General features: G+C 42.0%; 1 protein-coding gene across 1 annotated transcript in view; it reads right to left on the minus strand.

Moving 5' to 3' along the window:
- Window positions 1-9,494, minus strand: part of prkdc (protein kinase, DNA-activated, catalytic subunit) — a 45,915-nt gene extending 36,421 nt beyond the window's left edge. The window contains exons 1-22 of the mRNA XM_017472948.3: window positions 9,245-9,494; window positions 8,632-8,708; window positions 8,445-8,549; window positions 8,158-8,232; window positions 7,911-8,019; window positions 6,445-6,557; window positions 6,192-6,291; window positions 6,043-6,098; window positions 5,915-5,945; window positions 5,478-5,635; window positions 5,218-5,364; window positions 4,948-5,112; window positions 4,283-4,451; window positions 4,148-4,197; window positions 3,883-4,026; window positions 2,694-2,843; window positions 2,391-2,503; window positions 2,100-2,259; window positions 1,833-1,913; window positions 986-1,105; window positions 743-902; window positions 494-600 (exon numbers count right to left, since the gene is read on the minus strand). Coding sequence (XP_017328437.1) covers window positions 494-600; window positions 743-902; window positions 986-1,105; window positions 1,833-1,913; window positions 2,100-2,259; window positions 2,391-2,503; window positions 2,694-2,843; window positions 3,883-4,026; window positions 4,148-4,197; window positions 4,283-4,451; window positions 4,948-5,112; window positions 5,218-5,364; window positions 5,478-5,635; window positions 5,915-5,945; window positions 6,043-6,098; window positions 6,192-6,291; window positions 6,445-6,557; window positions 7,911-8,019; window positions 8,158-8,232; window positions 8,445-8,549; window positions 8,632-8,708; window positions 9,245-9,410 — 2,556 coding nt within the window. The 5' untranslated portion in view covers window positions 9,411-9,494. The remainder of the gene's footprint in view (window positions 1-493; window positions 601-742; window positions 903-985; window positions 1,106-1,832; window positions 1,914-2,099; window positions 2,260-2,390; window positions 2,504-2,693; window positions 2,844-3,882; window positions 4,027-4,147; window positions 4,198-4,282; window positions 4,452-4,947; window positions 5,113-5,217; window positions 5,365-5,477; window positions 5,636-5,914; window positions 5,946-6,042; window positions 6,099-6,191; window positions 6,292-6,444; window positions 6,558-7,910; window positions 8,020-8,157; window positions 8,233-8,444; window positions 8,550-8,631; window positions 8,709-9,244) is intronic.
- Between the last annotated feature and the right edge of the window lie 1,558 nt (window positions 9,495-11,052).

Consider the following 11,052-nt stretch of genomic DNA (forward strand, 5'->3'; position numbering starts at 1 on the left):
GAACAACTATAATAATTCAAGTTATGAGAATGTCGTCGCCTCTGCCTCAAAAAGAAATATCTGTCGTACTGTACGCACCCTTCTACGCTAGGGATGGGCGATATGGACTTAAAACTATATCGCGATATTTTCTGGTATTTATTGTGATAACGATATCAGTGAGGGTATAAATATAGTACCGTGCATGCACCGCTGTTTTTTTGGTTAGAAGTGACAGCTGTGATCTAGACAGCCTCAGGACCACACGTCTGGAATTTTATGTTAAAGTTTTCCAGAGCGCGGGTGGTCAAACGCGCTACTTAAAACAGCCGATACGGGAGTTTTAACGTATTTATGAATATAGTAACTCCATTCTACTCCATATATTGTAATTATACACTTATTTTACTGTACTAAGAACTGAGATTTAACGTGCTCTTTGAGACGGTCTGTGTTAGTGTATATGTGTAACACACAAAGCACACCGCGCTGAGCTTCATGAATGCAGCGTTACCATGGGCAGGTGTTTGGACTTCTGCAGGAGCCTCATCATGACTTTGCCGTATCCTTTCGCAGTGCCCGAAGACACAAACGTAACGTTCATACTGCTCTCGTCCTTATCTGAGACGGGAGAGATTGCAACACAAGTGATCTATCGTGTATAATCTATTTATTTTAACGTACACAGAGGACGAACGTTTACAATCAAGTAATAGGACGGCGTGGCATAGTTTGCGTTCGTGCTGGAACGGCGGGTTCTCACCGTTGCTGGTGCCTGTTTTTAGGTAGCCGTCCAGGTGAGGCAGAATGTCCATATAGTGTGGCTGGATGATGGAGGGGGAGATGGAGGAGGACCAGGATTCCAGAGCATCCAGCGCTGAGGTGGCCAGAGGGGCGTGGCTTAGACCCAGCCGCAGAGCAGCCTGCCACACACACAAACACACACACACACCATGTTTTTGCTTTTGCTTATTTTGTAGAAATGCAAGAATTATTTTGTTCTAACCTGTAGTGCAGGGATGTATGCTTTGATGTCCAAAGCCACCATGTCAGGATGGAGAGACAGCACAAACGTCAGACATGCAGCCAGGAGCTCGTCCTTATACTGTTTAATGCGCATACACACCTGTCGGGAAAGCCGATTTAAGCAAACAGGAGAAGGGGAAAGAAAGAAAAACTCCGCTTTTTTTGGATACTCGGTAAAAATTGTGTTTGAATCTCAACGACTTCATATTCAAATGTTTTCAGATATTAATTGGCCTATTAATCTTCACTGCCATAGACAGAACAGGCTTCATCAGTACAACATGGCTTCACTTCATACTCAGCCTACTTAGTATATTATATATATATATATATATTTATTTATTTATATATATTACGATGAAGGTAAAGTTCCGACACGATTCATCTTGGTCATATCACGAGTCCCTAAGGAGACATGGCGATGGACATGGAGATTCCAGTGCTTTCTCGTTCATTTGAAATTTTTTTTTGCATTCTCTCAGAAAACTTTCGCGTCCTCCCGTTGGTGAGTTTGTACTAACGGTACATATGGAAGAACATTTGTACGAACTCAACGACGAGAGGATGCGAAAGTTTTGTGAGAGTGTGCAAAAAAAAAGAGAGAGAACTGAAATATAAATTTTCCTCCCATCTCATATTTTTTCCCCCCCATCACCATGTGTCGTTAGGGGCGCCGTAGACGTTTGACTTTGAAGAGGTAAATATTCTGGAAAAAAAAAAAAAATAATAATAATAGTGAAATGTGTTTCAAATGAAGTGAGATTTCAGGAACTAGGGTAAATAGGAAGTAAAGAATAAGGGGGGGGGGGACAAAAACACACACACACCTCCTTGCCAAACTTGGAGACAAGTGCAAAACAGGCACTTCTAGCCTGGGAGCAGTCACTGGTGCTTTTGGGGCCTTGACCCTGAAGAAAAGAAAGAAAAAAAAAAAATCAAGGATGTACAAAGATGAAAAGAAATGCATGCAGAGTTCAGATGAGCACACCGAGTGATCATGCTATGGGCTCAATAGGCTTGAATAAAAGAGGTAAAAGACCTAGATCTTTACATGCAAGAACTTTTAGCACCTCGAGAGCAACTGCAGGACTCACCTGAAAGTATTTGATCTTCTTGGCAATGACCATAGAGAGAGAAAGCAGCTTGTAGAAGCCGCTGACCAGAGGGAAGCGTATCGACTGAAGGATGAGCTCATGGCACATAGGGTAAACCCACTGAGCAAAATACTCGGGGTTCTTTGATGGAAGTAATGTGCTAGAAATATACAATAAACATCAATTAATCACATCAGTTAAAAACAGGAGTGTTAGAGGATGACCTGTATATTAAGCATCCTAAAGGAATGCATGTACATATTCTCGAAACGATCTGAAATGAGAAAGCACCTGCAAAAGTCCACTAAATTTACAAAGGCGGTGAAATCCTTGGGCTTGTTAGGAATCAGGTTGCTGGTGGGATCAGATGAGGGCATGAATCCAGAGCTCACATCACTCTGTCCCTGGAGAAAAAAGAAAAAAAAAGGGCATGTAAGACATACCAGAAGCTTGAGGTTGCTTAGTACAGTCGTGTATATACAGAAGAGAGGTTTTACCATACTCAAACATTTATTAAAAAAAAACAAAAAAAAAACACACACGACAACAACCTTTTGTTAAGTTTGTGGAGACAAACGTGTACTTTGATTCTACCTCATCATCTGTGTTCACTTTCTGCAAAGAGAGATCAAGCTTTTCCACGATCTTCATGACGGACTGCACCAGCGCATCATACAGGAGCATGTTCAGAGCTTTCAGGCTGTAGCTCCTGGTTAATGCAGCACCGTCGAGAAATCCCGTGTCCTAGAAGAAGAAAAAAGCAACATATTAAAATGTACAGTTTTGTACAGAGAATAAAACGATATTTTATAAAAGTGCCTTTTTGCATTGTCCAAAAAGCCAGGAACCAATAAAAGTAAAACTATTTAATTTTTATATTTATTACTATCATGGATTTCCCCTCACGCCCCACAGCCCGGCTCTAGACAGAGGCCGACGTGGCGGCCTCACCCCCAGAGCTCCAGCCTGGGACCCACAAGCTGGTCTCTCCTACCAAGCTCCAGCCAGAGGTCAAGTTGCGACCTCATCCCAGGAACTCCATCCTGGGGGTCACGGGGCAGTCTCCCCTGCCAAGCTCCAGAAGGAGGTCAAGGTGGCAACCTTATCTCCTGAGCCCCCAGTGTGAGACCAACAAGGTGGTCTATCCACAGTGTTCCTGCTAGGAGTCAATGAGGCGGTCTCCCAAGCCATGTTCCTGTCTGACGTCCGGCCTGCCATGCGACGTTCCTGACAGAGACCAACAGCACAGCCCTCTGAGCCAGGTTCCCGTCAGCAGCCGACGAGACGGCCCACGGAGCTCTGCTCCTGCCCGAGGCCGACGACACCGCCCACCAAGTTCTACTCAACAGCCCGTAGCGCAACAGTGCGCACTTCCAGGTTGTGGACATTGACTTTGTTTACCTTCGTGTTTTGTTTTGGTTTCCGTCCTGTCTCCGCCCGTTATGTTATTGGTTCTTTCTGAATAACTCTTTCTGTTATCCCCTTGATTTCGTTACATATTTTAAACCCCTTGTGTGTCTTTGTTCGGGGCGAAATAGCGCTCAGTGACTTACCAAGCCGTCGTTATTGTATCGCTATCCTGTTTTTGTTTTTTTTTTTAACTCCGTTTCTGCTCCCTGGTTTTCGTACAGTGGATTATTCTCCTCGGTGTTGTTACGATTTTCCACTGAAGAAAGGGTGAGACTTGGACACAAACCGTTCTCACGGAGTGCAAACCTTGTGGGGCCAGCCGAAAGTGATTAAACAAATGAAATAAACAAATAGCAAAATAAAAGGTTGTCACCTTCATATTTTCACAGTCCAGAAGCCCCTTGAAAAGATCCAGATAGTCCGTAGAAGATGGAATCTTCCACTTGCCAGAGCGCACCACTGATGGCTCACCAGCTTGCTCTTCAGTCCTGACGGTACTCTGAGCAGCACCACCCTCCTTCATAAATCAATATAAACTAATCAGCGTTACAGGTAAGAATAACAATTAAGCGTTTCAAGACCGACAAGATCACGATCTCAAAACCCGGACTATATAATAAACGCTAAATTAAGATCACCTCTACGTGAATGACTGGTTTTGAGCACACCCGAATCAAGCCTTGGTGAACTGGGGGGAAGAGAAATATAAATGTGGTCGTCAGGAAAAATGTCCTCGGATTGTTACGTGAGAGGATTTAGGAGATGGCTCTTACCCACAGAACTGGTGAAACTCCAAAGGACAGGGCCCCTGGCTGCCATTGCGACAAGTACCTTGATGATCGAGCGACAAGTGGTGTACTGCATTTTCTGACTGTACTGAGGGAAGGTGTCTATCTGAACCACCAGGAGACGCTCGAGCACCGATGTGTACACTTCAGGAATCTGGAAATAAAATTCAATTCAAGCTAGACACATGCCTTAGAATTAATCAAACTTAGGACATTCACATGTAATCTAGATCATTTATCAGTAGAGGTCGACTGATTTTGCAGATTAGTCAACACCAATAACCGATAGTTCCAGCAGTAAAAATGAAAAAGAAATAGATCAAAGAAAATCCACACAGATAGATTTTCCCGGTTGCGTCCGTTGCAAGAGCGGCCTCTAGAGACGGAATCGAAACTAATCACTGACTAATTTTGTTGTGTTATTTGAAGTGTTTTTTGATTCATTTTGGAGGGCTCTATTTTCATTTCTTATTCGGAGTGTTACTTTTTGGTTCAGTTTGGATGCACTTTTATTTGGTAAAAATCCACTACGGGTCGACCTCTAACTGTCAGAGCCATGCTATTACGAACATGAATCAACACCATCGATGAGAATCAAGAATCCGTGTTAGGAGTGGATAACCGAGCAGAGAGCAGTATCCGTCTCTTACTTTGTCGAGGTGGATCAGAACACTAGCGATGGAGTCCAGGAAACTAGGCAGCTGGTACACGTTCTCATCGTCACGGTCCGACTCGGTCAGGTACATCTGCTTACAGCGCTGGATAAGCTCAACGTACATCAGATCTACATCCTGAGGGCACACCACTTTACACGGCTACACCCGCACATAGGAAAACGGTAGAATGGAACGATCAAGCTTAGGTTATACGGTTAATATATATTATACAGTTATATAATGATTCGTTCATTTATTACACACCGCAGCAAAGAGTCCATATCCTCTTATAGCAATGGAGAGTTCTTTGTTAGAAGAGTCCATTGTCCTGATAATAGAGCAAAACTTCTGCATAAAGAACTTCAGTTTGCCTTGATGCTGCTCAACGTCTTCAGCCACCAGGATGGCAACCTGCAGGATGACCGAAAGTCAACTCAAACCAAAAAAATATATAAAATAATAATCATACATTTCAACTACATAAGGGAACAGAGAACAGAGCTTCGGTATATCCAGACAGCCACCTGTTTAAGGAAAGACTCCAAAGCAGCATAGCTCGTTTTCTTCATTTCTGAATTTATGTGTCCGCAAAGTTTGGACATCACGTCGAACACAGTCCTGTAGTGGTCCATGAGGCAGCTGCCGAACTGGCCCGCATGCTTCGTAAAGAGTTTCAATCCAGCTGCCAGGAAGCGCACACACACACACATGCATACACACATACATGTGAAGTGGATGCATAAGAGAACTCGCACTTAAGCAGAACGGTAAGTCACATTGTGACCACGCTCTTTCCGGAACGATGCTCTAAAACGTGGACAATGACGGACTGAAGCGCGACACTTCACATACTCGTACCACAATATAGAAAAGAACATGATTTTTCAAAGACACACGTTAAACACATGTACTGTACACAGATGTTATTGTGATCGAAACAAACAAAACTGCAGGCTCTTACCGAAGGGGACTGCGTAGCGCTTCATTTCAGTCTAGAGGGGTTAAGAAGAAGGAGAAAAAGATAGTGTAAAAGCTCCAACCGTACGTGTCGTTATAAGTAGGTTTCAAAAGCAAACCGGCGACACTCACCTGAGGGCAGATTGCCTTTAGTGCGTAGTCAAAGATTTCTTTTGAGGTAACAGGGTCTGTTTTAGACAAGATGGAAGACAGTGAGGTCAGAGCAGTCAGAAGTGTTTGTGTCTACATCCTTAAATAACACTAAACACACACACACACACCTTCTTCCATCGATTTGGTAAAGTTCACCATCAGTGCTGTGATTCCCCTCAGACAACCAGCGACAACAGGAAGCTTCGTCCCCTTCGTTGCAGAGGTCATCTGAAAGAGATGAACACTTAGAAGAAGAAATCCAAGCAATATATATATATATATATATATATATATATATATATATATATATATATATATATATATATATGTGTTTAATGTGTTGGTGTGCTATGATTTATTTAATACTGGAAGCTTCTTTACCTGTGTTTTCAGTTCTCCGAGATAGGCCTTATAGAGTTTGTCTGAATTGTTGACCATCTCGCTAGGGTGCACTTCACCCAACACTCCGAGAAGTTCGTAAATATTCCCCAGCACTGTATGGAGAGAAGAACAGCACAGAGCGGATGCTAGCAGGTTGTAGTGCTCGCTGTGAATATGAGAATTTGTTTGCCAAGACAATCTGAGATAATCTGTATAACATCAAGAACATCAGGCCCTATCTGAGCGAACAGGCTACGCAACTACTAGTCCAGGCGCTTGTCATGTCAAAACTGGACTACTGCAACGCACTACTCTCGGGCCTCCCAGCAGCTCCATCAAACCCCTTCAGATGATTCAGAATGCAGCAGCACGCCTCGTCTTCAACCGGCCCAAGAGAGCCCACGTCACACGCCTCTTCATCTCCCTCCACTGGCTTCCTGTAGCCGCCCGGATCAAATTCAAGGCCTTGATGCTCACCTACAAGACGCTGCCCTTCCTCAACACTCTCCCGAAGGCTTCCGTTCCCTCACGCGATCTGCGATCGGTTAACGACCGACTCTTAGTAGTGTCTACTCATCGTAGCTCAAGGCCCCTTTCCAGAACCTTCACACTGACCGTCCCTCAGTGGTGGAATGAACTTCCAACCTCAATCCGGACCACAGGATCTCTCACCATCTCCAAAAAACATCTAAAGCCCCGCCTCTTCCCCGAACACTCGACTAACCCCTAAAACGCCGACCCCACATTATTTATAAAATAAAAAGAAACTTCCTCTGGCTCTTACACCTCTACTTCTCTAGAACTCTATTATAAATGGTGTACAGTAGCACTACTTGTATCGTTCTCCGCTTGATCTCTCGCTTCGCTTGTATTTCCTCACTCGTAAGTCGCTTTGGATAAAAGCCTCTGCTAAATGAATAAACGTAAATGATTTATAAGACTGAGATATACACCCACCATCCACTTTAATAGGAACACCTGCTCATTTACGCAGTTATCAAATCAACCAATCACGTGGCGGCAGCACAACGCGTAAGATCATGCGGATACAGGTCAAGCGCTTCAGTTAATGTTCACATCAAACATCAGAATGGGGAAATGTGATCTCTGTGACTTTAACGGTTGGCGTGCTTGTTGGTGCCAGATGGGCTGGTTTGAGTTTGTCAGAAACTGCTGACCTCCTCTAGAGTTTATACGGAATGGTGCTGTAAAGTGTGTGAATTTATCCCTATTGAGCGAGCCGGTGGTGACGGTGGCGAGGAAAAACTCTCTAAGATGATACGAGGAAGAAACCTTGAGAGGAGCCAGACTCAGAAGGGAACCCGTCCTCATCCGGGTAACACCGGAGAGTGTGAGAGTAAAGTGAAGTTCATTATGGTTTAATATGAAGTCTGTTTTGTTGAACTAATCCACTGTTTAAAGGAGACTCGGGTCCAATTTATATTTATTTTAATAGCGTAACTTGCCTGTGTCAGGTATCTTGTTCTTCTGACACAGCTCCCCATAGAACTTGTTGAACATGTCTCCTATTTTGAAGTCCTGAGCAACACCGGAGTCCTTGGTTAGATAGAGTACCTAGTGATATTTGCAATAAATAAATAAATAAACAAACATGTCTAAGTGATATTTTAAGGAAAATATACTAGAAAACGAATCAAAAGCACAAATAGCTACATATCCTGTGCGTAATTTCAATAACGGGCTCGTACTCACCTTGATAAGCAGCTCTAAAGCAGGTCCTCTACACTTTGCAGCTTTGTCTTTTGTGTAGACAACAAGACAAGTGTCCTGTTCACGGAAACAATATTTATATTTTAACTGAGTCGACCTACTGATAAACACAGATAAAAGCTTGTGAAGAGTTGGCTTGGTTACTAAAAGCATGCCAGTGTAGGATCTACAGTATATCTGTGTGTAGTGAAAATGGGAAAAAAGCGCATTCGTTGTCAAATAAAGTTCGATCGATCTAAGCCCAAGATGAGGCACTGAATCGGCGTAACCTTGAGCTCAACGGCGTAGTTCTTCTCCCATCCTTTAACGTGGCCGGCCATCCTCTGCAGGAACGTCGCCAACAGATTGAGGATGTCCACCCTGGCATCCTGGAGCTAGAGATCAGGCGCAGAAATGAACACACAGAGAGGCATACGAATAAAACAAGGATGATGGGTCAGCTTGCAAAGGTCTTACCGTTTCATTGGCCAAGGACTTTCGGAGAAAACTAACCAGTCCTTCTTCTTTTGCGAACAGCAAAGACGTCTGGAAAGCTGTTTTGGGAAAGCGGAGCGAGTTTAGTGACTGTATACAGCTGAAGTGATGTTTACATCAGGCGACTCTCACATAGCAAATCAAACGCATTCTTTTAACGGTTTATAGCTGCATACGAAGCTAGAGGAAATCACGCACTTATTCAACTATCATGACCTTTTTTTTTTAATGGCACACTGACAGCTATTTATGAACTCCAAATATTTGCAAGAAACTAGAGTAATGGACAAAGTAACACACACACACACATATACACATACACATATACATACATACATACATACATACATACATATGTATATATATATATATATATATATATATATATACATATATATACACATATATATATATATATATATACATATATATATACACACACACACACACACACACGTATATACACATATATACACACACATAGACACATGTACATACACATATACATATACATATACATACACACACACACACACACACACACACACACACACTCCATCTCTCTCTCTCTAGGCAATGTTCTGTAGCTTCTCACCCAGTTCATTCTCGCTCTTGGTCACCATGCACTCCTGCCCCAGGTCTCCGATAATATCATGGCATATAATAGCTGCGTTTCTCGTTTCTGTGTCTCCAAGAAAAGAGTGAAGTTTGAGTAAAGAGCCCTGAACTCCACCAACAGCCGAGCTCTCAGACGAGGCCATGTTTCATTACCAAAACGTCACTAAACTCCGCCGCGCCGAAGAAAAGTAGGCAAGGCGGCAAAACAAGAGCAATACAACACCACGTGATCAACACTTCAACCACTTCCTGGTGTACGCAAGGACACGCCTCCTACTGAATTAGGAGCGCTACGATTGGCCAGAGTCTGGCACGAGCGCGGAGATGCAGAGCATTTGAAATAGTGTGATGTAAATAAATATGCGAAGGAAAAGTGCAAACAGTCTTCATTTGTGCCTGTTATTTTTCAGTTAGCATCTAGCAAAAATATTACTATTTAATATAAATGTCTGTGTACATATTTTGTCTGATTACATAAATGTGAATTCAGAGATAATTCAAAGTGGGTTTTTTCTGGTATAAAATTACATGTATATTGTTAATGACATCAATTTAAAAAAAAAAAAAAAATGTATTTACAAATTGAATATTTGTGAAGAGGGTACACAGTGGCTTAGTGGTTCGCCTCACACCTCCAGGGTCCGGGGTTCGATTCCCACTGTGGCTCTGTGTGTGCGAAGTTTGCATGTTCTCCCCGTGCTGCGGGGGTTTCCTCCCCCAGTCCAAAGACTGCATGATAGGCTGACTGGCGTGTCCGTAGTGTATGAATGGGTGTGATTGTGCCCAAGTGGAACCCTTTAAGGAAGCTAGAGCCCTTAACTATTCAATACACCCTTGAGGAACCTTAGAGATATGTCCATTTTGAAAGAATTTTTTTTTTTTTTTTTTTAAACATCAACCCAATGAGCAAATGTGCTGGATTGTGTGTTATTTTATACTATGCAAGATATGACAATACTTTACTGTAAATATATATTTTTGCAGTTTTTTAATAATTATTTTTATGACAATTATTTTTTACTGTACTTTTTTTTTTTATAGTACTTTATTGACAACACTGTTGCCAGTAAATTACTGCAAGATTGACAGTCACTTTTTAAAAGTGTAGTCTGTACAACAAGTACTTATTGACGCACACTAAAAAAATGATTTTTTGCCTCTTGTTCAGTTTGATTCATTCGAATGAGCTAAAGTAACACGTATTTTGAACGTCTTCACTGTGTTCAATCCACCTAATATATTTAAAACTGAAGTTGACTTAATTCATTTGTGTTAAAACTACACGAATCATTTTTGTTATAACTAACTGGGCGCTGGATGTGTAGTTCCCAGCATGCTTTGCAAAGGACTGCATTAGGAGAGTAAACTTAGGAGTTAAGCTTTATTTTATGTTTTTTTTTTTTAGTAAAGGGAAAGACGTTAGCGTTTATTGTTCAGTTACGATGGACATCGGAAGGAGTCTGTAACGGTTTTGAGTTTTGTGGTTTACATTATGCTGAATAGTGGCGCTTGTGCTTAGGCTGTGGGAACTCCGTGATCTATACTAATGTCAGTACTGACCCCAGTCTGTTCTTATTTGTTCATTATATACATTGTGTATAAGGATGAATGAAACTGCTTGTTTATACATAGGAAAATTAATGAAACCTCAGTAAATTCATACAAAAATTAAGTTGGACCAACATAAGAAAACTTAATTAACTTGACTTAAACCAACTAAATTGTGTTGACCCAACTGAACTGATTTATTTTGAATGAACTAAATTACATTGAGTGCAAAAAAAA

Source organism: Ictalurus punctatus, chromosome 7 (assembly GCF_001660625.3).
Source record: "Ictalurus punctatus breed USDA103 chromosome 7, Coco_2.0, whole genome shotgun sequence".
Lineage (NCBI taxonomy): Eukaryota > Metazoa > Chordata > Actinopteri > Siluriformes > Ictaluridae > Ictalurus > Ictalurus punctatus.